General features: G+C 42.8%; 7 protein-coding genes, 2 non-coding genes and 1 pseudogene across 9 annotated transcripts; 4 read left to right on the top strand and 6 right to left on the bottom strand.

Annotated features, from left to right (window-relative positions):
- Positions 1–5,794: 5,794 nt before the first annotated feature.
- LOC139913168 (uncharacterized) lies at positions 5,795–6,077 on the bottom strand. Its single transcript, XM_071901131.1, is given in 2 exon segments — positions 5,795–5,924; positions 5,926–6,077. Coding segments are annotated over 2 exon segments (282 nt in total).
- A 3,430-nt stretch (positions 6,078–9,507) lies between these two features.
- Positions 9,508–9,918, top strand: LOC144541787 (histone H3). The gene has a single exon (XM_078286781.1). It carries the CDS (start codon positions 9,508–9,510, stop codon positions 9,916–9,918), a length of 411 nt encoding a protein of 136 aa, XP_078142907.1.
- A 948-nt stretch (positions 9,919–10,866) lies between these two features.
- LOC139913164 (histone H2A) lies at positions 10,867–11,250 on the top strand. Its single transcript, XM_071901127.2, has one exon. The coding sequence runs from the start codon at positions 10,867–10,869 to the stop codon at positions 11,248–11,250; it is 384 nt and encodes a 127-aa protein (XP_071757228.1).
- Positions 11,251–12,681: 1,431 nt separating this feature from the next.
- LOC144541796 (histone H4) lies at positions 12,682–13,041 on the top strand. The gene has a single exon (XM_078286819.1). It carries the CDS (start codon positions 12,682–12,684, stop codon positions 12,991–12,993), a length of 312 nt encoding a protein of 103 aa, XP_078142945.1. The 3' UTR covers positions 12,994–13,041.
- An 833-nt stretch (positions 13,042–13,874) lies between these two features.
- LOC144541777 (histone H2B 1/2-like) lies at positions 13,875–14,431 on the top strand. Its single transcript, XM_078286727.1, has one exon. The coding sequence runs from the start codon at positions 13,875–13,877 to the stop codon at positions 14,247–14,249; it is 375 nt and encodes a 124-aa protein (XP_078142853.1). The 3' UTR covers positions 14,250–14,431.
- A 1,340-nt stretch (positions 14,432–15,771) lies between these two features.
- On the bottom strand, positions 15,772–15,843 carry trnad-guc (transfer RNA aspartic acid (anticodon GUC)). The gene has a single exon. It is a non-coding gene; the product is annotated as a tRNA-Asp (tRNA).
- Positions 15,844–16,579: 736 nt separating this feature from the next.
- Positions 16,580–16,652, bottom strand: trnav-aac (transfer RNA valine (anticodon AAC)). Its single transcript has one exon. It is a non-coding gene; the product is annotated as a tRNA-Val (tRNA).
- Positions 16,653–19,939: 3,287 nt separating this feature from the next.
- Positions 19,940–20,323, bottom strand: LOC144541730 (histone H2A). The gene has a single exon (XM_078286443.1). The coding sequence runs from the start codon at positions 20,321–20,323 to the stop codon at positions 19,940–19,942; it is 384 nt and encodes a 127-aa protein (XP_078142569.1).
- Positions 20,324–20,851: 528 nt separating this feature from the next.
- Positions 20,852–21,262, bottom strand: LOC144541742 (histone H3). The gene has a single exon (XM_078286582.1). The coding sequence runs from the start codon at positions 21,260–21,262 to the stop codon at positions 20,852–20,854; it is 411 nt and encodes a 136-aa protein (XP_078142708.1).
- Positions 21,263–22,316: 1,054 nt separating this feature from the next.
- On the bottom strand, positions 22,317–22,943 carry LOC139933530 (histone H1 pseudogene; annotated as a pseudogene).
- Between the last annotated feature and the right edge of the window lie 3,743 nt (positions 22,944–26,686).

The raw sequence follows: 26,686 nt of genomic DNA, 5'->3' as shown, positions 1-26,686 counted from the left end.
GTTATCTGTTGTTGCCAGTATAGTAAGTTTATCTGTCTCTCTGTATCCTGTACCTGTCTGCCTGCCTGCCTGCTTGCTGGAATAAATCAGCATTGTTCACTCCTACTATCTGTCTCCGCTTCTGCTCTTGGTTCCTGGTTGCTTGCCTGACAATTAACTATGGCTGTAATTTTAGTCAGGGCAAGGATTTCTTGAGGTGGACCCATGACATTTATCCATTAATATGCTCCTTCCTTCCAGCTGAATCTTCCTCAGTGTCTCCATCAGTCCTGAGTTCAGATTCCTCTCTGCCTCCATAAAGCTCTCAGAGAAAAAAAAGACTCCTCCCCGTCGGGGAATTTAACCCCGGTCTTCCCCCGCGTGACAGGCGGGGATACTCACCACTATACTAACGAGGAGTGGTGTACCAAGTCGGGATCAAGTCACCTGCTAGTGACACTTGCGGGAGTTTCCTGCTCGACCTCTCTAAACATGTTTCCATTCATTCTCTATGGGAGTTCTAAAACACTACGGATGCAATATTTTTGGCCACAGCGTTGGATTCTACGGCTGGTGGCGCTGTTCCCACTTTTGCCGGCAAGTGAGATAAACACTAAGCCTCTGTAAAATATGGGAATAGGTCTACAACAATGAAATGTGTAAATAAGCTACTTAAAAAGTGTCTTTTTTTTTTTACTCCTTAAGCATAACCTTTCTTTAGGCCGTTTTCTAAAGTACTTAATCAACTCTGCTTTTAGACAAGTTCTGTGGAAATAAAGTTGTGTGTTATAGAGATCAGACAGGAGAGAAAAGGGACAGGGTTTGAACCAGGAGGAGACACCTGGCTTCCACTGTGTGAAGTCCCCTCTTGCTTCAAACGCTCCACTATCATCCCGGTCCCCAAGAAACCCTCTATCACAGGATTAAATGACTACAGGCCCATCGCCCTGACGTCTGTGGTCATGAAATCCTTTGAGAGACTGGTGTTGGCCCACCTGAAAGACATCACAGGCCGCCTGCTGGACCCCCTGCAGTTTGCCTACTGGGCAAACAGGTCAGTGGATGATGCAGTCAACACGGGACTGCACTACATCCTGCAACACCTCGACTCCCCAGGGACATACGCAAGGATCCTGTTTGTGGACTTCAGCTCGCCGTTCAACACCATCATCCCAGAAATCCTCCGCTCCAAACTCACCCAGCTCGCTGTGCCAGTCTCCACCTGTCAGTGGATCACGGACTTCCTGACAGACAGGAGGCAGCAGGTGAGGCTGGGGGAAATCACATCCAGCACCCGGACAGTCAGCACTGGCGCCCCCCAGGGATGCGTGCTCTCCCCTCTGCTCTTCTCCCTCTACACGACTGTACCTCAGGAGACCCATCTGTCAAACTCCTGAAGTTTGCAGACGACACAACGGTCATCGGCCTCATCTGAGACGGTGACGAGTCTGCATACAGATGGGAGGTTGAACAGCTGGCCCTCTGGTGTGGTCATAACAACCTGGAGCTGAACAAGCTCAAAACTGTGGAAATGACAGTGGACTTCAGGAGGAGCCCCCCAACACTGCCCCCCCTCACCATACTCAACAGCACCGTGTCTGCTGTGGAAACCTTCAGGTTTCTGGGATCCACAATCTCCCAGGACCTAAAGTGGGCGTCCAACATAGACACACTCATCAAAAAGGCCCAGCAGAGGATGTACTTCCTACGCCAGCTCAGGAAGTTCAACCTGCCTCAGGAACTGCTGATCCAGTTCTACTCTGCAATAATCCAGTCTGTTCTCTGCACATCCATCACTGTCTGGTTTGGATCGGCCACCAAACAGGACAGGAACAGACTACAAAGGACAGTCAGGACTGCAGAAAAAATCATTGGTGCCAACCTGCCCTCCATTCAGGACTTATACATCTCCAGAGTCAGGAAACGGGCAGGAAAGATCACTGCAGACCCATCACACCCTGGACACAACCTGTTCCAACTCCTCCCCTCTGGTAGGCGCTACAGAACACTGTACGCCAAAACAACCAGACACAAGAACAATTTCTTCCCACAGGCCATCACTCTGATGAACATTTAATCAGTCACACGGTGACAGAAACTATCCCTGTGCAATAAACCTGTAACACCTACCTCATGAAAGCAGGAGTGAAAGGCCCAGACCAGGGATTTCCTCCTGCTCCTCCTCCCCCATCATCGTCATCTGTACAATATCTGATTTGTGTATATAATATATAATATTTATTCCAGCATTTATTCCAGCATCTTTGCACTCTGCACCATTGCACTATTGTCCTAGTGTTGTTTACATATGGGTATATATACTTTTTTTAAATACTTTTTTATATATATGTATATTTGTACATAGTAGTTAGATGTTTAGGTTTACCTCTGTTCATTTTGTTGTTCATTTTGTTGTCCTTGTTTTTAGCTGTATATTTATTCTTTGTAAGTACATTGAGAGCAACGAAAAGTCAAATTCAGAGTCCTTGTATGTGTACATACTTGGCCAATAAAGCTGATTCTGATTCTGATTCTGACAAGCCAAATGAGAAACTTGTCAGCTGTAAATGACCCTGGTAAAGTATAAAACAGTTGGCAGTACAAAGTATGGAAATTATGGATCAGAATCATGAAACACTCAAACCATTATGCTGATCTCAGATTTGGTGTAGATAGGGAAGTAATACGTTATTCCTGACAAATTAAAACAGTAACATGACTGCAGCAATATGAAAGAAAAATTCTGCAGCAAAAAAAAAAAAAAAATTCAGAACTGTCAGAAACACTTTAAACATGAAGTACCGTATACAAATTTCACTCAAATATTGAAATTTGCAGCAATTCAACCACTTTGATATGTTTTCCAGCAGGAGATATCAGGGTATCAGGCCAATTAGTCACAATCATGTGAACATCCTAATTTTCAGTGCTTGCACTTTTAAGCTTGGTTGTGTCCAGTTCCATCAGGATTTTCTTCTTCTCATTAGGGTAGTTTGAGTTCAAAATCAGTCCAAAAATCTAAAATTGCACTGGTCTTATTTTTAATTCGGATTATAGTCGTCCTGTTTCATAATTTATCAAAGTAATTAACAGCTGACTGTGGGGGAGTATTTGTAACTTTTGAAGGATCACAATGCATGTAGACTGGTTTGTTGGCTTGCAGGTTTACAAAAGTAGCCTACTACTTAGGTGGCAAACTTTGTTGGCCATTTTTATAAACTGATGAGTGATTTTGCAAACTTGTTGGTTAGACAGAAATGGACGGTCAGTTTTTGGGTCTTTCTGTGTTTTTTGTGTGAGGTTTTGAAAAATGTTCCATTATTTTGCATTTGAATGATTCTATATATCTGTAATGTCAGAGTTTGCAAAACAGTGTGCCTTAAAAAATTCTGAATATCACAATGTGACCGGCATTGAGACACAACTCATTGTTCTCTGTTTATCCTCCAGGATAGCGAATTTAGAGAGGCTGAGTCGGGGATTGTACAGACAAAGATGGGCATCTACGTCACTCGGGTGGAGGGTGCCGGTCCTGGAGAGGAGCCTTTTGCAGATGTTGGCGTTGTACTTGAAGGCATGGAAGTTCTGCAAAACCTACAAAGTGTCACCCTTGGATGTGTGATGCTTTTTGGAATGATTTATGCGCTTAACTTAAGCTACCCTAAGGACCTCAAGTGCACATTTGAAGTGTTTCAGAAAATCCTGATGGAACTGGACACAACAAAGCTTTCACCAAAAGTCCAAACACTGAAAATTAAGATGCTCCAGTGACTGAGTAATTGGCCTGATACACTGATATTTCCCTCTGGAAAATGTATATCAAAGTGGTTGACTTGCTGCAAATTTCAGTACTTTTTTGAATGAACTTAGATGTAAAATTTTCAACTTGTGTTTTTCACAGTTCTTGATTGCTATATTTTTGCTGCAGAATATTCCTTTTATATTCCTGCACTCCTAATTAAACATGCATGAAAGGTGTGGTGGTGCAAAGCCACTCAACCACTGAGCCCTTATGTTTTGGATTGTTAGGGTGGTGGTCAGAAAATTAAAAAAAAAATGATGTCAGGGATTCCTTGAAATGTTAGTGTACTGTAAGCATTACAGTTATAATGGTTGATTTACCCGATTTACCTGTCTACCTCAAGTTTCACACAATTGTTAAGCACAGTTCTTGAGGGAGTTTATCATATTGCTGCAGAAAGGTCTGTTTACAATATATATTCTTTGTGTCATGTAACAAGCAGCAAAGTGTTAAGGCCAATGGGGCACAGCTGCTCACCTGAGCCTTGTGATAATGTTTTGGATCCTAATTTCAAAATTGGATCCCAGAAATTGTTAGCCTTCTGAAATCATAGAAGAACAGAGTTCAGAAGGCCAGAGTTCCCTTAAATTAGCTTTTAAAATGTTTGCAACAAGTAAATGTTTGAAACCTTAAGGCATTTTCTTTTTTTTTTTTTATATATATATAATATTTTTATTGGGATTTTCCCAGAGGGCATTTTCTTTTTTATGATTTGTTTGTTTTTTTGCACACAACACATGTTTGTATGAGCACTGGTTCTGTGTACAAGCATGTCTTGCTAGCTCCTCTTTTTGTGGGTGTGTGCTGTTATGTCAGTATACCGTGCTGTTGAATGGAAGTGATGTTGCTGCCTTTGAGTTTTTGCAATGCCCAAACTTGCCCCATGCCTTGAGAAGCGTTAATAAATTGTTAAATGTGAAACAAGGTGGTCTGACTGTTCTTTTTTTATAGTTACATATTGTTGTAGGTGTGGGGTGAATGGAAAAAAATATTCAAAAATTCAAAATATCTGGTTATAAATTTAAAATACATTGGGTATATTAATAAAAAGTATATAAATTTGACACATTTTGAGTAAATTGGGTTTATTGCATAAACCTGGTTATTAAGCATTTTAAACATATTGGATTTATTAATAATAATTCATAAACCTGGTTATTATGAATTTCAAACAAATAGGCTTTATTCATACTGAATACATAAACCTGGTTCTTATGAATTTGAAACAAATTGGATTTATTGATGATAAATATATAAACCTGGTTATTGTGTATTTAAAACACATTGGGTTTATTAGTACTATTACATAAATATAATTCTTGTTTCATTTTTGTTTGACTAACAAATATGCATCACATTAAGTTTATTAGTTTGTTTATGTTAAAACTGTGTAATCCAAATGGATGGAAATGTTATATGCAATTAAAATATATAAATCTTAAATATTAGGCCTAAATATATATATATATATATATATATATATATATATATATATATATATATATATATATATATATATATATAAACAACATCTTAACTTAAATGATTCCAGTTGCTAGAGTTCAGAAAGCAATACTCTTCATTTTAATTGCCCTTTTGACACTCTTATAGACCAATTAATGTACTTAAGTCTGTGTCGTTGGAAGTCTCTTAAGAGGCGTTTCCATTGGGTGCTATTGGTTGCATTTTAACACAGTGCCAACCAACAACATAATATATGCCAACCTACCGCGTGTTGGGGCTGGTTGGCACAAGTGCACAACATGACTTTGATCATGAATCTCCCAATTTTAGAAAACAGTTGTGGACATGTAGCTGAGACCTTAACCTTACAAAGCTGGTTGAAAATCGGCAAAGTGTTCCTTTCTTAACACTTCTTCAGAATAGCCTACTTGGTTATTTCGGTTAAGTTTGAATCAGAATTATGAAAGCACACAAGATTAACTCTTTTTAAAAGCAAGTGGGCGGCTCTTAAAAGAGCCTTTGGGTTTGAGAATGAGCTGGTAAATGAAGTTAACCTCCGAAGCCGTACAGAGTGCGGCCCTGCCTCTTCAGAGCATACACCACATCCATGGCGGTGACGGTCTTTCTCTTGGCGTGCTCGGTGCAGGTGACGGCATCACGGATAATGTTCTCCAGGAAACCACACCCGGGTCTCCTCGTTGATCAGACCGGAGATACGCTTGCCTCCGCCGCGGCGAGCCAGACGGCGGATGGCGGGTTTGGTGATTCCCTGGATGTTATCACGGAGAACTTTCCGGTGACGCTTGGCGCCTCCTTTTTCGCGGCCACTCATTTTTTTATGCGTTTACTGTTGAAGCAAAAATAAACGATAACAGCTTCGCTATTGGTTTACCCATGGCGAGCTAGCGCGTCTGCTGAACTTTTTTTCATCTACGCTCTCATCCAATCAGGATGAGGGCCGGTGGGCGCTCCCTCCTATATAAGGCCTACACGCCCACTGCCCTACTCCTATTTTTATTCAGCTCGACTGAACTAAAACTTCTGCTACTTCGAACTGAGTGACGCTTCAGCCCCAGCTCGTCGCTGCCCTTCCTGTCCTGGCTACCTCGCCGGGTACGACACCCACACTCGGTGCTTCCAGTGTCTGGGCGAGCAGCACGCACGCCGGGGTCTTAAAGCCTCTACCCCCTGCCAAAGCTGCGCCGGCCTACCTCAGCAGGAGAAGCAAGACCGTCTGGCCCATTTCCTGGTGAAGGAGGACGGCGAGCTGGGAGAGGAGATTCCTCTCCAGCAGGCCATCATAGCACTAGGAGCGGCGGACTCTGAGGAGGACTCGGATGAGTTCTCTCGATCCCTCACCACTTCACGGCCGCCGTCTCCCCGCATTTCCGCCCCCCGGATGGGGGAAGGAGATGGTGGAGACGCGGCATTGGAGATGGAATCCGTTTCCATGGCGGCGGGTTTCACCCCCCCTGTCGACACCAAACCGCCGGCTCGCCTAATCAGGGAAGATTTCCCCGGTGTTGTCAAGGCAGCAGCCTGGCGTAAGGGCATCCCCCTTCCTGCAGCGCTGCCGCAGGTGGAACCGGACGAGATGCTGGGGGACCTGTACCGGCCATCAGCGAGGGGAGACATTATTTGTCCCCAGTTTCCCGCAATTAATAAATACATCGACGGTGCAGTGACTGATCCAACTTCTGTCAAAGCTCCTGTCACCGCCTATCTGCCATTCACCATGGTGGATGGGAGGATCGAGGCACAGAACGGTGGCGTCCCCCGACTCGAGCCCAGCCTGGCCGCTCTCCTCCTACCGCATTGGAGTTGGATGTCCGATAAGAAGCCAATTCTGCCCGCCAAAAAAGACCAGTATTCTGCCTTGCTGGCGGACCGAAGCTATGCCTGCGCCACCCAATCAGCGGCAGCAGCAAACAACATTGCCCTACTGAGCAGCTCCCTCTCAGCCATGGCGGCGGGAAAATCTGCCCTCTCCCCTGCCGAAGTGGAGGAGGTGGCAACAGCCTCGGGAGCCATTCTCCACCTCACCCAGGCGCTGGCCGTGGCCGCAGGGAGAGCGATGACCTGGGCCACGCTGCAGCATCGCCATCTGTGGCTGAGCCTCACGGCTCTGAAGGAGACCGAGAAGAGGGATCTTCTCGATGGCAAGATCAGCCGTGAGAGCCTCTTTGGTCCACACCTGCAGGAGGTGAATGAGCTGTTCCGGCAGGTGAACGACGACAGCGCCCACCTCCGCCGTCACGTCCCCCTGGTCCGAGCCCACCAGTCGCAGCGACCCCCGCACGGCTCGACGGCATTCAGTCGAAACCAGCAGGTGTCACGCCTCTGCCGCTCCTTGCACTGCACCGACTCCTTCTGAGCCCCGTGTGGAGCCGCCGCACCGCGCCAGACAGTTTGCCACTTGTTGCCTTGGAGCAACGCGCCGGCTGGGAAGTCAAAGAGGACGGAGGTGGGAGCGAGGAGAGCCATGTTCCCGAGCCTCTCCTGCCAGCGCTCCCAAGTTCTGATTGTGTTGTTGGCAATGTTTGTACCGAGTTGTTGATTGACACTGTTTGTAATAAACAGACTCACATTGTCCTGAAAAGAGCACTTTCCTATGGAAACACAAACAAGTAATATGTCCACTGCTGTGGCCATAAAGGAGAATCGGCTGAGACGTTTTTCTCCCTCTCCGGCTCTCATGGTAGAGCGGACATGGGTGTGCATGCTCCGGTCTCACAGACGGTCTCCCCTCAGCTGACACACCTGAGGGGGAAGAACATTGATCTGTCTTGAAACTGGAGCATGCACAAGGCTTTCTGTCTAAGGCTGATGTCTAATTATACCATACTCACTCATCAATTGGGTACCCACTATGTTCCAATCAATCAATCAATCAATCAATCAAGAAGAAGAGCGGCCGCAGCGTCAGTGAGCTGATTCTTAAAGCTGTGTCCACCTCCAAGGAGCGGAGTGGCGTGTCTCTGGCCGCTGCTGCCAAGAAACCTGCCGTGAAGAAAGTTGCCAAGCCCAAAGCAGCAAAGCCCGAAAAGACACCCAAGAAGAATAAATAAATAAACAAGACTGGAAGAAGTAAGCTTCCCGGCTTTACTTTACCACTGTTTGCCCCAAAAGACTCTTTTAAGAGCCACCCACAACTTTGAAAGAGCATTTCGTCTTTACATTTTCTGATCATATATAACCTACACTTAATACAAGTGATGATTTGATATCACCGATTACCCCACACCCTTCTCTCTCACCACACACAAACACACCTGATAAACACTCTTCAGTTACGTTTTTAATTAAACAATGACTACAACGTTGGCTACTTTTTACTGTTCTTTTTGTCTTTGCAGGTTATAGTCATAACTGCACACACATAATGTCTATAAGTGATGTGTAAGTACGTGAGGTATTTGTACAACATGTAAAACTGTAAATATGTAAATACTTATTAAATACATAGTTCATGAATTACACAGTATGCCAGTCAAGAGTTAAGTACTTGGACTTTTTTAATATTCTGGACTCAACAGTCTTGTGCATTACATTACATTTGCAATAAAACATGATGCATTGGGCTGCTGCTAATTTCCCATCCTGTACACCTTTTCTGTTTCCTCTTCTTTTCACTTTAGATTATAGACAGAGCACCAACTACACAAACCATCATAAATACCTATGCATCTTAATACATGTATAAATACTGTACAGTGTGTATAGTTATTAAAGTGTTGCACATATTTTTTATGAATAAATCCATACATGTAAGTAGTGCATGTTTTCCGTTCTTCACACTCCACTCAGTGTGTTGAATCCTACCATTGTTTTATTCTATTTAATTTTATTGTTCTAATTTATTTTTTATCTTATCTTATATTGCCTTAACTTTTTTACCATGATTTTGCTGGTTATCTTTTCCACATAGAGTGAAAACTTGCAAATACTTAATAAAAAACATAAAAAAAACCATACGTAAACGATAAATAGTAAAATCTTTCCTTTCCAGTAAAAGCCTTTCTGCCGCCCTCAGACTCAGTCCTAATCCTACTGGACTGGAGCTGCTGTGGAGGAGTGGTCTAGTTTGAATTTTGGGCGGACCTTCCAAAGCGCCAGTAGTTGATCTGCTGAAGCGCGCGCTTCCCTCGGGCAGACCAATCAGCGTATGGCAGCGCCCCGGCGTTGCCTATATAAAGCCGAGATTCGCTCTCATACCACATATTTTCCTCTGCTCTTCAGAAGGAAGTGCAAACTTTTCTACCATGGCCCGAACCAAGCAGACCGCCCGTAAATCCACTGGAGGAAAAGCTCCCAGGAAGCAGCTCGCCACCAAGGCTGCCAGGAAAAGCGCCCCGGCCACCGGAGGCGTGAAGAAGCCCCACCGTTACAGGCCCGGTACCGTGGCTCTGAGAGAGATCCGTCGCTACCAGAAATCCACCGAGCTGCTGATCCGCAAGCTGCCCTTCCAGCGCCTGGTCCGAGAGATCGCTCAGGATTTCAAGACCGACCTGCGCTTCCAGAGCTCCGCTGTCATGGCTCTGCAGGAGGCCAGCGAGGCTTACCTGGTCGGCCTGTTTGAGGACACCAACCTGTGCGCCATCCACGCCAAGAGGGTCACCATCATGCCCAAGGACATCCAGCTGGCCCGCCGCATCCGCGGAGAGCGAGCTTAAACTGACCTGGGAGACCAGAAACACAACGGCTCTTTTAAGAGCCACCTCCATATTCACTCTAAGAGTTTATCCCACTGCAACATGAATATTACAATAACTGTTCATGTTTAAAACTAACAAATACACGATTACTTTTTAACAATAACTATGTATAAATGTCTCACAATATGGTGCTTTACCTAAAATCTGATGTAACAAGATGCATTATTTATTTCAACAGTTCGTTACTTAATATAACCGAGTGTAGAAGCTGTTCAAGAAGGCAATTGAAGACAATGGAGTTTAAAACAGCTAAATGTATTTATGGAAGAGGTAGATTACATTTTTATGTCGGCGTTAGATACTCTACTAGAATTGGCTTGTCTTTGCTTTTTATTATAGTGTCACCCATTTATTTTCTATGACCGCCAAGATTTGACCAGAAACAATACAAATGTCCTAAATTTGAATGAAACAGCTTCCCTTCACAAACAATTGTGAACGTGATATTTTTGTGTTTTGATGCCCAGTGTGGAGGATATTATGCCAAAAATTGGTCAGATTCGACACAAGAGAGTTAATCTATCACGTGAAACATCAGTTCTGACGATCTTTCTGGCTTACAATTTACAATTTATTTGAGTTGTGAGATTAATCACAGAAGTTTAAGGTCAGAATTCTGTGATTAATTTCAGAACTCAAATAAAATGTAAACTGTTCATGTGGCCCTAATCATCTTCTGTATAGTCTACATTGAAGTCGGTTTTTCATGAGACATTTTTATTTTGAAAATCCAAGACACTGCATAGCGGAAGTGCTGTGTAAACATGACACCAACGGTTTTCTGATTGGGCGACGATTTTGAAGCTCCAACTGACCAATGAACAAGCAGCTCGACAGACATATAAACCGTTTCCCGACAGTAGCAAGTCATTCTCTGATTCACTAGTCAAAAAGGAAACAACGACAATGTCTGGAAGAGGCAAAACCGGCGGCAAGGCTCGTGCCAAGGCAAAGACCCGCTCATCTCGTGCCGGTCTTCAGTTCCCGGTCGGCCGTGTTCACAGGCTGCTGCGCAAAGGAAACTATGCCCAGCGTGTCGGTGCCGGAGCCCCGGTGTATCTGGCGGCGGTGCTCGAGTACCTGACCGCTGAGATCCTGGAGTTGGCGGGAAATGCCGCTCGCGACAACAAGAAGACCCGTATCATCCCCCGTCACCTGCAGCTGGCCGTCCGCAACGACGAGGAGCTCAACAAGCTGCTGGGCGGAGTGACCATCGCTCAGGGCGGCGTGCTGCCCAACATCCAGGCGGTGCTGCTGCCCAAGAAGACCGAGAAGGCTGCCAAGAAGTAAACTCGACCAGTTTCTTCAGACCAAAACAAAGGCTCTTTTAAGAGCCACCCACTGACTTCATAAGAGTTATCCTTATTTATGTTTATTTTAACATCAGTTGTCTATGCACGTTGGCCTGGCTTCATACTAGAACAGAATGATTCTTACAATGCTGTTAATAGCCAAAAATGATTGTATTTCTTTTATGAATAGGCTGCAAATAACACCGGTGTATACTACAACTGCTTAACCAATACTCACTGCATAATTTGTATTCACCGTATATTCAGCCCGCTCTTGGCTGAATATATTCATAGTATTCTGTTACATCACCACACGGCCATGTTGGTAGGAAAATGACAGGTTGACAGGTGATTGTAATAAATTAACAGGTTACTACAATCAAATGACAAACAGCCAATGAGCTGTGTGTATTGTAAAGCACCATATTAGTAGGAAATGCATGTGACATCATGGGGATACTATGAATAGGCTGTCTCTGCTTTGGAGAGAATATCACCTTAATTTTTAGGACCTTTGGCCTGCTGATCCTGGAACAGTTTGACAGAAGGAAGGCTGCTGCTGGCTTCAGGGATTTAATTCTCCAAAAAACTCCAGAGAGGATTATCAGCAGGAAGGCTCTTAACCTCTATACTATCTCTCAAATTGTAATTTACACAGTATCTCAGAGTCATATATATTTTTTTTTTTTCAAGAGTTTCTGGTTGCCGTGGTGGCTCGAAACATATTGACAGCTTGAACATCAGCCAATACAGCCAGACGAACCTGATATCTCTGGTATTAACTTAAAAGACACTGGGATTTTCGTTTAATGTAGTTTTCATAGAACAACTAAGTAAGTACCTTGGTCCACAAATGCCATTCCTCTTCATCAACCAACATGAATATGAGTCGAAGAAATGTGAATGAGCTACTCTTAACTCCCAAAGAAGCACTAGTAACCCCTTTAAATAAATATCCCCTTAATCTTGACTCCTTATTTTCAAATAAAATAATTTTTCCATTAATTTCCACAAAAGTCATGAAAAATCCCTTAATTATGTCTGTGAATCATGAAGGCTATATTATTTTGAGTGAATAATTAATAATAAATAAATAATAATTGATTTGATATATACATTTTTTTGTAATAGGGAAATTGAGGACATTTCAAGGACACAATTGAGGGGTTTGGTTTCGTATTGTATGGTTTCAGTCTTCTGCAAAAAGGGGATGAGAGCAGACAGTCAGTAGGTCAAACTGTAACGTGTTTTGTTGTATTCATATTCATGATGTGAACTGATCGTGCAGTGTCTCTTTAAGCTGCAGGAGAGGCCACACCGCCCCACACAGCGCGCGCCTCCTGCTTCACTCACGTCCTCAGATCAGCTTTATATAAGAGGTCGGTGGCACGGTCAGCATTAGTTTTTCTTGACCTTGAAAAGCAGCAAGATGAGCGGAAGAGGTAAAGGAGGAAAAGGACTCGGCAAAGGAGGCGCCAAGCGTCACCGTAAAGTTCTCCGTGATAACATCCAGGGAATCACCAAACCCGCCATCCGCCGTCTGGCTCGCCGCGGCGGTGTCAAGCGTATCTCCGGTCTGATCTACGAGGAGACCCGCGGGGTGCTCAAGGTCTTCCTGGAGAACGTCATCCGTGATGCCGTCACCTACACCGAGCACGCCAAGAGAAAGACCGTCACCGCCATGGATGTGGTGTATGCTCTGAAGAGGCAGGGCCGCACTCTGTACGGCTTCGGAGGTTAACTTCATTTACCAGCTAACATCAAACACAAAGGCTCTTTTAAGAGCCGCCCACTTAATTATGAAAAGAGGAAATCCTTTGTGTATATAATTATGATTCTGACTTAAATATTGTGAAGAAGTGTAAAAGTTTTGCCTTCGATGTAGTTCAACATAAAACGCCGTAAACCTTAACAATTTAACCTGCCGTTATACTTAATACAATGGCCTTTTTATGGTCGATAATGAATCCTCATTTAATACGCTTTTCCATAAGTCACACTTCATAGTCAAAGACACCTTGTGCTAAAACCCTTGAAGAGCGACTTTCTGCTCCCACTCATCTTGTCTTTACACGTGTTAAAACGCTGTGGATGAACTTCAACACCAGAGAAAAAATCTCGCTTGAAATAAATTGCTGTCTGATTCATATTAATTTAATCTATGTATAACGCATTTAAACCCCTGTGCACTGATTATTCACAATTCATCCGCCCGTTCCTTTTCCCGGTATGAAGTCACCCTCCCATCCGCCTTATGCAATTCTTAAACTAAATAGAGGCTATAGACATTATCTTATAAAAAGCAGTGGCAATATGCCTATTGCAGTATGTCATTAGGTCTGATATATTATGCCATATGAAATAATCAACTGTTTCATCAGAGATAGCAGTGAGAGTGTGTATTGTGGTTCCATGGTGTAATGGTTAGCACTCTGGACTCAGATCTATCCATTCTAGTTCTGTGGGAGAGAGTTCCTTGTGTGGCGCATGCCCAGTGTGGCTGCAAAACTCTACCAATCGTATAGGAGGAACAGCACAGCTTAATTTGCATCAGCTGTCTACAAAACCATCCGCTCTGCTCTCCTCTGCTTATTCTTTGCTGTAAAGTAGTAAGATCTCGTCATGCCTGAACCCGCAAAGTCAGCGCCCAAGAAGGGCTCTAAGAAAGCCGTGACCAAGACCGCCGCCAAGGGCGGCAAGAAGCGCAGAAAGACCAGGAAGGAGAGCTACGCCATCTACGTGTACAAGGTGCTGAAGCAGGTCCATCCCGACACCGGCATCTCCTCCAAGGCCATGGGCATCATGAACTCGTTCGTCAACGACATCTTCGAGCGCATCGCCGGTGAGGCGTCTCGCCTGGCTCACTACAACAAGCGCTCCACCATCACCTCCAGGGAGATTCAGACCGCCGTCCGCCTGCTGCTGCCCGGTGAGCTGGCCAAGCACGCCGTGTCCGAGGGCACTAAGGCGGTCACCAAGTACACCAGCTCCAAGTAAACCGCCTGGAACTACATCCACCCAAAGGTCCTTTTAAGGGCCACACACTACTTCAACAAAGAGCTCATTTTTTTGGTATGGGGTGTACAGTCATATTTTTTTTTTTTTTTTTTTTTTTTTTTGTATGGTTTGCTTTATTTAATGTGTTTTGTACCAAAGCAATTAAAACTACTCTTGCTGCTGCTGTGAACTCCATCTATTGGTGTTAGGAAGTTCGAGTCTTCTGTCAGTCTTCTTGTTGATTAGTCATTTTAGTCATGTCATTTTGAGTCGGTACATCTAAATTAACCGAACATTCCTGCTTTTTTTTTTTTTCTTAGACTGAGCTATCTGGTCTTCCGGGCGTTCTGTGTGCCTACACACAAGTGTTGTACTCGTTTTAGGCCAATAGAGGGCTATATATAGTTTAACTAGTTTTATTGATTCCACTTGATTCTTGATGCTCTGGTGTGTGTGAGAGGTCAATTGTCATCAACTTATCATCCCTACAAAAAAGCAGTAGTTCTTTTGTGGTAAAGAACTGCAGGCACAGTGTCATTTGCAGGATGTCAGCGACGAGTAGCATTCAGTACCGATACCATGTTTGAGTCGAGTTCCAGTATTCCGTATGCGGGTTACATATGTACTGGAACTCGAGAACCCGAATGAATGGCTCACTCAATGAGCAGTACATTGGTGAGCAAGCCACTCATTCAGGTTCTGGAGTTTCAGTACATACTCGTATACTGAATACTCAAACAGCTCAACTTGGAAGTAGTATCGAACTCTAGAGATGCTGCTCATCTCAAACAGCTTGCATATAGTGATTTGAAAGTGAAACTACAAAACCGGAAGGAACAATGTACTACTTCCCCAAAGAACGGATTTGAAACTGCGATATCTTTGTTTGTTAAGGTACATGGTGATCATTCAATTGTTTAATGAGCTTTGATGGAAACTCGGGAGGAACCCGTACAGACATGATATGTTTCGAGCTCGAGAATGATTAGTTCAAAATTATTTGTTCGTTCTTTTTGGACCAGCACTACCATCTATTAATCAGATGCAATAAATCACTGAACAATTCTGGATGTTTCATTCCACTCCCAGGTATGTGAAGGAGCCATTCATTATGCAATTCATGCTAAACATATCAGATTTAAGACTAGAATAATAATAGTACTCCAGCAGATATAGCAGTGTGTTGTGGTGTCCAGACAATGTGGCCTTAACAGAGCAACACTGTCTATGTTGAAGCTGTTTTTTCACAGTCCTGAAAGCAGTTTATTTTACTCTGCGCAACAATTTGTTTCTGTCACACATGACATCTTTTCTAAATGACATAGTATTGATGTTTACTTCATCTATTCCCACTTCAGCTACCATACAAGTAACTATGGCTCTAATGTTAGTCTGAAGATTTCTATAGTAGATGGCAGTCCAATCATTCATTCCTTCCAGCTGAATCTTCCTCAGTGTCTCCATCAGTCTGAGCTCAGATTCCTCTCTGCCTCCATAAAGTGCTGAGAGAGAAAACAGATTTCTCCCCGTCGGGGAATTGAACCCCGGTCTCCCGCGTGACAGGCGGGGATACTGACCACTATACTAACGAGGAGAGATGCTGAAAAATTGTACCAGGTCATGTGGTAGTGACACTTGCGACCTCTCTAAACCTGTTTCCATTCATTATCTATGGGAGTTCTAAAACACTACGGATGTGATATGGGACCACCCTGTTGGGTGGGTGTGTCAGTGTCCCATTGCCCTAGAAATGCTTCCTCCTTTCCTTCATTACCTCCTCCTTTCCTTCATCGTCTCCTCCTTTCCTTCATCACCTCCTCCTTTCCCGCATGATCCAGAAACTAATGTTTGCCATCTTGCCAACTGTGTCATTATATGTCTCTAAACCTGTTTCCATTCATTATCTATGGGAGTTCTAAAACACTATGGATGCAATATATTTTTGGCCACAGCGTTGGAGTCAATGGGATGGTGGCGCTGTTCACACTTTTACTGACCAGGGAGAGACTTCAAAAAATCAAAAAGTTTAAATGTCTAACTCAGCTGTTACTGGAACGTCCAAATGTGAATGTGTCTCCTATTTTAGGGTTAGGCTTCGTAAACTCTGATCTTAGATGAAAATAAAGATTTTCCATGAACCAGGAGGAGAAACTTTATTGCTCCCATCTTTCCATCTAAACATTAATCTCCTCATCCATCATGGAGCAGAACATCCTCTATTCATGTGGGTAGGACAGAGTGAATCAGATTCTACAGCTTCTAGATCGGTTTAATGTTTAATTGAGAATGTTTTCTATTTCATTCAGATCTCCTAAAGAATTAAATAAGGTTGTTTCCGCCCGGTCTCGAACCGGGGACCTTTCGCGTGTTAGGCGAACGTGATAACCACTACACTACGGAAACTGCTGCTTATGCATGTATATGTGTGTGTGTGTGTGTGTAACAGTGTGTGTTCAAACCTGCTTACTTGTATACTATTATTCAGCTGATTGCCACGTGTGTATTCACATGGATGTGTGTGTGTGTGTGTGTGTGTTTACTTAAGCCAAAATTGGGGACTTTCGTCAGCACACACACGCAATAAATCGAGAATCCTTTAGAAGCCGTGGAAACTTTGCCCACAATGCCAAAGTTTTGAGGGAGGGAGCTGGACAGCTGGAGGCCTGCTACAGACCACGAGAGTGTAGACGTGCCATTGATTTTATTCATTGTTTTCATTGTCAAGGACTCTATGCCAAGAAAACATTGTGGAAGCACATGAAAATCTGCCCAGCTAAGAAAAAAAACGGTGATGAATCCAGCATTGGGAAGGGGCGAGTTTGATCCAAATGTGCCCTTAAAACTGCCATTGCGTGAGATTAGTGAGGGCTTGAAGAGTGTGATTTCCTGCATGACCTATGATGAGGTCACTCAGATGATCCAAAATGACAAACTTCTCTTGCAGTTTGGACAACACCTGTTTGATCTAAACGGGTCAAGAAAGAACAGACATGACTACATAAGGCAAAGACTTCGAGAACTTGGGCGACTATTACTTGTGGCTCAGAAGAATACTCCTATCCGGAAGGCAGAGGACCTTCATCAATCCTGCAAACTTCAATCATGTGATATCTGCAGTGAAAGAGTTGGCTGGGTACAATCCGGAGAACAACACGTTCTGCACACCTTCCTTAGCCCTCAAAATTGGCAACAGTCTGGGTATAATCTCTGAGCTTGTAGAGAGTGATAATTTGCCCACAGTCGACAGAGACTGGAGCCTTGTAGAATTCGCTCGAGAATTCAAGACCATTAAAAAATTCAGATGGAAGAGATTGATTACCAGAGGCGCAACAACCACTCTGAGAGAGTCAAAGTGGAATGCACCACAGATTATCCCTTTCACTGAAGATGTCAAATGTTTGGACTCTGACATGGAGAATGCTGACAGTGCGTCCCTCTGCAAACAACTATGCAACACTTGCCAAAGTGACACTTGCTCAGCTGATAATTCTCAGCCACATTGTAGATTAGATTATAAATTATAGATACTGATTATAGAAATCAAACTCATGATGCGCTTACCACGTTTTTGTTCTATTAAAACATTCAAGGCCCTCCTACCACAGTGTTGTAGCCTACCCCCCCATCTGGAGATGGTACCATACTGTACATGCCAAAAATGACATAGATATATAAACATAGATTCTACGTGTTTTTGCCTTAGAATCCGACCCATAAGGATGAAGAGCTCTATACACATATGTTAGATTAGCTTCATTTCTTTCTTTCAAAAATTTGGCCTCCCTGCTTAACTTAAAAGTTGCAGCACTACACCTATGGACCTCCCTATCTAAAATAACTGATTACGCACTCTCAGATCTGGCTAACAGCTTGCTCGTCCGGTTCCCCAGTACCAAGCTCCGCACCATGGGGGATCTGGCCTTCTGCTCTGCTGCACCAGGCTTGTGGAACAGCCTCGCTAACCATCTAAGGGCAGCGCAGACCATGAACTTTTCACAGGCCTAAAAACCTTTTTATCCATGAAGGCTTTTAAGTGATTATTTTCTTTGTTTTTAACTCTGTAGCACTTTGATTCACTGTGAATCAAAAGTGCCGTACAAATAAAATGCAATACATTATTTTTATTATTACTTCCATTTAGACATAAACATAATTAGCCTAAATCTTTAGCATGCTGATATAACCTGATATTGTCAGAAGCATGTTCAAATAATTAAAAAATTGTTGTTGTATTAGATTTTTTATTATTAGTTTATTACTGTAGGCCTATTTATTGCTTTCATATAAACTTGTTTAAAAACGCGGGACACTTCAAATTTGAATAACGCTTGACGTCAAAGTAGCGGTCAGAAGACAAAGCACACTGTACTCTTCTCATTTAAATTTGGCGCTCAGTGCTTTTGATTTTAACCCTAACCCCCGTTTATGTACTGGATATTAACGTTGAGCACATTGGATGTCAGAAAATAAAAAGACATGCACAACATTAACCCTCCTGTTGTGTTCCGGTTGAAGTGAACCGATTTACAAGTTTTCTCTCTGAAAAATATAGTTCATTTAATCTGATTGTCATAAGGGTCCATGACTTTGTCCACACAGGGCATCTGAACACACAAAATACATTTTGATAATTTTCATAACATTTTGGGTGTTTTATTTAACTTTTGTACACCTGTGGTGTTCCCGGTCAAAAATGACCAGTCATTAGAAATTAATGGGTGAGACTACAATTAGTGTATAAAATTGAGTTCAGGCACATGCCCATTCATCAGATGGACACACTTCCTCTCCCAGACCCCCACATGCATGTGTGTTTGAGCACACACACACACACACCTCACTCCCCTTCTTGGCTTCCATGGCAACCCCCAATAGAATCTTTCCCCCAGGGGAACCACACCTGTTGGCATTCTCATAAACAATCGCAACATTGTTTCAATAATATATAGAACTTTTCTCGCAGCTCTGGTATATAAAGCTTTTTTGAGGCCTTGCTCACAATTCATTCTGTGGCAGCACAATGACCAAACAATATACTGTATGTGAGGCTCTTGATCTTATCTTTGATCATGACACTGGTGAGGAGGAGAGGCCAGAAAACTGACAGTGAAGATGCAGTAAAGTTTTCATGTGTAGTTTTGGGACTATGTCCTTTCTTTACTATATAATAAAATCATACTGGTCGAAGGGAACACAGATGTTATTTTGTGCCACTATTTAAAAATTTGAAATGGTTTCAAAACAAATGTCCTTGTTAAACTTTGACACAAAGTAGTCTGTGATAAATAGCACAATATGTTTCATCTGAGTATTTGTTAGTCAAAATAATTCATACATTATGCTTTTTTTTTTTATTCAAAAACTAGTTGTATAAGCTCAGGTCAATGAGGCCTACAGGCCATGAATAGCAAATAGAAGTTCAAAACTTGTAATATTCACAAGAACTTAAGTTGATAAAAAGATCTAACACAACATTAGGTGATAATATGTATTATGTATTATTATGGCTTTATAATCAGCTGTAATGGGGCGGTCATTTTGGACCGGGAACACAGAATTAATTAACATGAAACTAACAAAACAGGAGAGTTAAACTCATGTTGACGGGATCTAAGAGAAAGAAAACCCTTTGAAGTCAGTGGGTGGCTCTTAAAAGAGCCTTTGGTTTGGTTTGGAGAAACTGGTCGAGTTTACTTCTTGGCGGCCTTCTCGGTCTTCTTGGGCAGCAGCACCGCCTGGATGTTGGGCAGCACGCCGCCCTGAGCGATGGTCACTCCGCCCAGCAGCTTGTTGAGCTCCTCGTCGTTGCGGACAGCCAGCTGCAGGTGACGGGGGATGATACGGGTCTTCTTGTTGTCGCGAGCGGCATTTCCTGCCAACTCCAGGATCTCAGCGGTCAGGTACTCGAGCACCGCCGCCAGATACACCGGGGCTCCGGCACCGACACGCTGGGCATAGTTGCCTTTGCGCAGCAGCCTGTGAACACGGCCGACCGGGAACTGAAGACCGGCACGAGATGAGCGGGTCTTTGCCTTGGCACGAGCCTTGCCGCCGGTTTTGCCACGTCCAGACATTGTCGTTGTTTCCTTTTTGACTAGTGAATCAGAGAATGACTTGCTACTGTCGGGAAACGGTTTATATGTCTGTCGAGCTGCTTGTTCATTGGTCAGTTGGAGCTTCAAAATCGTCGCCCAATCAGAAAACCGTTGGTGTCATGTTTACACAGCACTTCCGCTATGCAGTGTCTTGGATTTTCAAAATAAAAATGTCTCATTAAAAACCGACTTTAATGTAGACTATACAGAAGATGATTAGGGCCACATGAACAGTTTACATTTTATTTGAGTTCTGAAATTAATCACAGAATTCTGACCTTAAACTCAGAGTTTTGTTGTAGAACTGTTGAAATAAAATATAAATAATATGGTTGTGTGATGATTACGGGTTATGAGTGTTGAGACATTTATATTTAGTATTGTTAAGTAATGGTGTATTTGTTACAGTTTTAAACATGAATAGTTAGGTTGCAGTGGGATAAACTCTTCTAGTGAATATGGAGGTGGCTCTTAAAAGAGCCGTTGTGTGACTGATGACAGGTCGGTTTAAGCTCGCTCTCCGCGGATGCGGCGGGCCAGCTGGATGTCCTTGGGCATGATTGTGACCCTCTTGGCGTGGATGGCGCACAGGTTGGTGTCCTCAAACAGGCCGACCAGGTAAGCCTCGCTGGCCTCCTGCAGAGCCATGACAGCGGAGCTCTGGAAGCGCAGGTCGGTCTTGAAATCCTGAGCGATCTCTCGGACCAGGCGCTGGAAGGGCAGCTTGCGGATCAGCAGCTCGGTGGATTTCTGGTAGCGACGGATCTCTCTCAGAGCCACGGTACCGGGCCTGTAACGGTGGGGCTTCTTCACGCCGCCGGTGGCCGGGGCGCTTTTCCTGGCAGCCTTGGTGGCGAGCTGCTTCCTGGGAGCTTTTCCTCCAGTGGATTTACGGGCGGTCTGCTTGGTTCGGGCCATGGTAGAAAAGTTAGCACTTCCTTCTGAAGAGCAGAGGAAAATATGTGGTTTGAGAGCGAATCTCGGCTTTATATAGGCAACGCCGGGGCGCTGCCATACGCTGATTGGTCTGCCCGAGGGAAGCGCGCGCTTCAGCAGCTCACCTATTGGCGCTTTGGAAAGCCCGCCTAAAATTCAAACTAAACCACTCCTCCACAGCAGCGGCAGAAACGGCTTTTACTGAAAAGGGTAAATATTTTATATATTTTACTGTTGAAGTATTTTAAATAACTTTTTTCACTCAGATGTGGAAAAGATAACCAGCAAAATAATGGTAAGACTAAAGATTAAATGAAAAACAATAGAAATACATAAAGATAAACTAAAATAATAAAAGTAAACAGTGGTGTGTGAAGAATGGAAATCACATTTCTTACAGGTATGGATTTACTTATTAAAATATATGCAACAATTTATAAACAAGTAGACAATATGCAGTAGTTATACATGTGATAAGATATTCTAGCATTCATATGGACAGGTTTTTATGATGCATTTATGTAGTTAGTGCTCTGTCTGTATAGAATATGGATTAAAAAATATACATGGTGGGAAATTAACATCAGTTTGTTTTGTTATTTTTCAGATGGAAAGACTGTTGAGTCAAACCTGTCATTGAGTCTATGGGATTAGAATAAGTATCCAACAATAAAGGATTTACCTCTTGACTCATCACACAATATAATGCGTAAGTATTTTACATATTTATATAATATATTTTTTATATTTATATATTTTACATATTTACATATTAAGTAACTCAAATGTGCTAATGTGTAATTTATCCACAGAATATGCGGATACTTCTTTGTCTACAATCAAAAGGGGAAAAAAAACAACAGGGGTTGTCTGCCACATTTACAATATGTGACAAAGTAACTTTTTAGCTTTATAGGTAATAGGTTTATAGGTTATATCATAAAAAAAAAAACAAGTAAGGAAACTGCTCTTCCGTGGATGTTGTGGGTGGCTCTTAAAAGAGCCTTTTGGGAGCAACAGTGGCAACGCCGGAAGCTTACTTCTTCTTCGGTGCTGCTTTCTTAGCTGCAGTCTTTGCTGCTTTGGGCTTGGCAGCCTTCTTCGCGGCAGGTTTCTTAGCAGCAGCGGGCTTCTTCACCGCCTTCTTGGGACTCTTGGTCGGCTTCTTGGGGCTCTTAGCTGGTTTCTTGGCCGCTGGGGCTTTCTTCGCCTTCTTCGGGGATTTCTTAGCGGCTACAGTCTTCTTAGCTACGGTCTTCTTCTTCGGGCTCTTGACGGGTTTCTTGGCAGCGGGCTTCTTGGCTTTCGGAGCTGCTTTCTTGACAGCCGGCTTCTTGACCTTTTCAGCCTTCTTGGCGATCTTGAAGGAGCCGGAGGCCCCGGTCCCCTTGGTCTGGACCAGAGCGCCTTTCTCCACCAGCTTCTTGATGGCGATCTTGACGCGGGCCTTGTTCTTCTCCACGTCGTAGCCTCCGGCAGCCAGGCTCTTCTTGACGGCAGCCAGAGACACGCCGCTCCGCTCCTTGGAGGCGGACACAGCTTTAGTGATCAGCTCACTGACGCTGGGGCCGCTTTTCTTCGGCTTCACGGCCTTCTTCTTCGCTGGTTTGGCCGTTTTAGCCGGGACGGCAGCGGCGGGTGCAGCTGGAGCGACTTCTGCCATTGTTCTCTTCTAGTCTGTTCTGCTTCTCACAGCTCTACAGAGTCTGACTGGACTGTTTGTCGACGCAGAGCAAGAGGCGGGACTTATACACAGCATGAGGACCGTGTAGACTCAACACACACAGCCGCTCTGTCTGTCCTGTTGAAATGTGGCGACACTTGTGTTTTCTCTTCCACATTTTAGAGATAAAAGACACAGATCGGAGCAGTTTTGAAGTGTAACTGTTATTGGAGCAGTGAGAAAACTTGTTTCCTCTCGGGATGACGTCATGTTTAGCAATGAGGAGACTTTCATTTTATTCAGGAAAGCCTCAAACCTCTCCAAAACACCGTTACAGCATTCAACCCGCAGCGGGTTTTCTTCACATTTCGTCTCGTAAAATGGTTTAATATGCTTTACATTCCAAACAACACTAGTTGTCCAGTAAGCAGAGATCTCTGACAAGGGAATAACAGTAAAAATACTGTATTGGTGTGATTTGTTTTGTTTTAATCGGCAGATTGTTTGGTGTCAGTAAACACACTGATGCTGGCGGTGACCTCCTGTGAGAGATTGTTCCTGAGGCTTTATCTTTCTGGCTCCGGTGAATGCTGCAGTGATGATTAATGAAACTGAAAATATTTTTTGTTAAAGTTTGTGATATTCTCTAATTTTACATGAAAGTAGCCCAAACATTTATTTTCTACAATGGACACAAATATCCTGACTTCCAGTGCAATGTGATCCAACTTGCCAAAGTCCATTAGACTGAAATATCATTCTGTTTTTATCTTTTTTATTTTTTTTTTATGTGTGGAAAGCTACATTTAAACGCACAGGTAAAAGGGAGTGAAGCTCATTGTTTGTGGTTAAGAAGGCTGATCTCCCCAAAAATTTGACTATTCTTCTTCTTCTTCTTTCAAAGACTATTCTTTTGGGGAGATCAACCTTCTTAACCACAAACAATGAGCTTCATTCCCTTCTTTGCCTATTGATATGTAAACCTTGACTCCAAATATCAATTTATTTGATACCAAAGTAGTGCTCCTCAGCCTCATTCCATGTACCCTTTAAAGCACTTCAGCCTCTTTACTCTGTGAGTAACAGCAGTTGCTTGGAGATCATTTGAATTTTGTTCCTGATTTTATCCCAGTAATTTACAGTGTTTCTGTTTGATACTTAATCCTTATTAAAAACTTGTGATTCTCAGCTCTTCACAACTTTTGGAATACACTATTATTTATTTGATTATTTATTTATTTATTTTATTGTTTGTCCATTCATTTATTTATTTATGAAGTCTCAGATGGATCCGTTTCTTGCTGAATACAGTTTTTTCTGATTGCTTAGGCACTATCTTTGAAACTATAGGCTATTTTTGCAAAACTCTACACACTAACCACAAAACCTTACACCAAACCAGCAAAACATTATACATCTCTTGCAAAAGTAAACAATTCTTGCAAAACTCTTCAAACTCTTTTAAAACATTGTGTTTTTGCGTCAATACAGTACACACAAACCATCATTTGAATAAGCACACGAAGCACCAACTACGCACTGATAGTATAAATGAAAAACACTTGTGGCTTTTGCTTTTTCTGTGTGCAGGGCATAGCAGTTTGCAATACTGTAAAGTTTTGTCATACATGTAGTAACGTAAACAAACAGAGATGTATAATGTTTTGCTGGTTTGGTGTAAGGTTTTGTGGTTAGTGTGTAGAGTTTTGCAAAAATAGCCTATAGTTTCAAAGATAGTGCCTAAGCAATCAGAAAAAACTGTAATAGGAATAGGAGTAGGAATAGGAAAAGACAACTTATTTCTTATCTTATCTTATCTCTGCCACAAATCAGACAAGATAAATGTGTTTGTTTCAGGTGTCCATTGTTTGAAAACTGTGATGTAACAAAGTGTGTTAAAAATGTATTATCTACTGTCTTTACAAATATATGTTTAATTTAATGTACAGACAGAATGCCTCGTTGAGATTAAGAATCTCTTTTTCAACAGGGACCTGGCCAAGGAAAGGAGCACAAAGTTACAGATGCTACAACAAACATTACATTTACATAACATTACAGCATTATACATGATTAACAAAGATTCATTACTGAAAGCAATTTCCACTATGGGAAAAAACAATTACAATTTTCACTCCCTCCCTACCTTTAACCATTGCTTTAAAATCATTCAATGAGACAAGCTCATTAAGCTAATTTCAGCTCCTTCTGGAGCTCGTTCCACGCCACAGGGGCTGAGAACTGAAATGCCTTTTTACCAAACTCTGTACAAGCCATTTTTACATTCAGTAAAAGCAAGTTTTGTGTCTGCTGGACAATGTACATACATAAATAAAATGGGAGTTGTTTCAGTACTGCTTTATAAATAAAAAAATATACCAGTGACTCAGCCTACATAATGCCAGAGAAGGCCAACCCACTTTCCGATAGAGAATACAGTGATGAGTTTATAGATTTACAGTTTGTAAATACATACATATAAAATGTCTCCATAATCTATTGCAGGTAGAAAAGTAGCTGAGACAAGCCTTTTTCTCACCTCAAAAGAAAAGCAGGACTTATTTCTCAAATAAAAACCCAGCTTGAGTAAGCCTTTTTACCAGGGACTCTATATGATACCTAAAAGTAAGACCATCGTCTATTAAAAAACCCAGGCACTCATAAGTTGACACTCTTTCAATTGGTTTATCCTGCATTGTAGTAATATGAGGTAAAGACTGCACTTTCTTTGATCTGGTAAATACCATCAGCTTGGTCTTATCAGCATTCATAATAAGCTTCAGCTGACACAGCTGCACTTGTACAGTATTAAAAGCGCATTGAAGTTCCACAAAAGCCTTATTTAATGAATCTGCACAAGAATAAATTAGTGTCATCTGCATATAAATGAAAATTAGATAGATAGATGAAATTATAGATAGATAAATTGTGAAAAGAAGAGGTCCAAGGACTGAACCCTGTGGCAGCCCCTTGTGAATAGTTAAAATATCAGATGTCACACCATCAAACTGGACATACATGTTTTATTTGACAAGTAATTTCTGAACCACCCTACTGCCTTTTCAGATAAACCTATATTGACTAGTCAATATAGGTCACTGCGCATGATGTCATGATCAACTGTGTCAAAGGCCTTTGACACGTCAATAAAGAGAGAGACACAATGCTGCTTCTTATCCAAAGAACTAATAACATCATTAATGACTTTCATTGCTGCCATTGTGGTGTCATGTTGTTTTCTAAAGTCTGACTGGTACGGAACTAATATATTATTATCTTTTAAAAAACCCTTGATCTGATCACACACCAGTGACCACACAACAGTTGTGATATGGTGACATTCATAAAAAACATGTGACAGTTTCTGGTGCCATGCAAAAAGGACACTCATTCCCGGTCCCTCCCTCCACTCGTGCTAAGAAGCTGTTGGTCACCAGGGCCCCGTGACTTATCCTCCACTGTAGGTCGCCTGACCTTCTAGGGAGTGGCAGCTTATGCAGCACTCTCCATCTGCACCCTGCAGTGCTCTGTGACATGCCTTCCCAATTCCTGGTGACCCAACCTTCAGTGCCTAGGTAAACTCCTAGCAGTTTGATGCCTGTCTGAGCCCACTGCAACCCTCCCGGTAGGTGTCGAGGTTCAGCCCCACTCCACGCCCCGCACTGCAGTGCCTCTGATTTAGCCCAGTTCACCCTAGCAGATGATGCTTCCTGATAGACCCGAAGACTGTCCTCCACTACATC

Source organism: Centroberyx gerrardi, chromosome 11, assembly GCF_048128805.1.
Source record: "Centroberyx gerrardi isolate f3 chromosome 11, fCenGer3.hap1.cur.20231027, whole genome shotgun sequence".
Classification (NCBI taxonomy): Eukaryota; Metazoa; Chordata; class Actinopteri; order Beryciformes; family Berycidae; genus Centroberyx; species Centroberyx gerrardi.
Note: the sequence above shows the minus strand (reverse complement) of the source record. Positions and strands in the feature narration are given on the sequence as shown.

What these genes read in the sequence shown, in the direction of transcription:
- LOC144541787 (XM_078286781.1), top strand. Translation starts at nt 9,508, where the DNA reads ATGGCCCGAACCAAGCAGACCGCCCGTAAATCCACTGGAGGAAAAGCT.
- LOC139913164 (XM_071901127.2), top strand. Translation starts at nt 10,867, where the DNA reads ATGTCTGGAAGAGGCAAAACCGGCGGCAAGGCTCGTGCCAAGGCAAAG.
- LOC144541796 (XM_078286819.1), top strand. Translation starts at nt 12,682, where the DNA reads ATGAGCGGAAGAGGTAAAGGAGGAAAAGGACTCGGCAAAGGAGGCGCC.
- LOC144541777 (XM_078286727.1), top strand. Translation starts at nt 13,875, where the DNA reads ATGCCTGAACCCGCAAAGTCAGCGCCCAAGAAGGGCTCTAAGAAAGCC.
- LOC144541730 (XM_078286443.1), bottom strand. Translation starts at nt 20,323, where the DNA reads ATGTCTGGACGTGGCAAAACCGGCGGCAAGGCTCGTGCCAAGGCAAAG.
- LOC144541742 (XM_078286582.1), bottom strand. Translation starts at nt 21,262, where the DNA reads ATGGCCCGAACCAAGCAGACCGCCCGTAAATCCACTGGAGGAAAAGCT.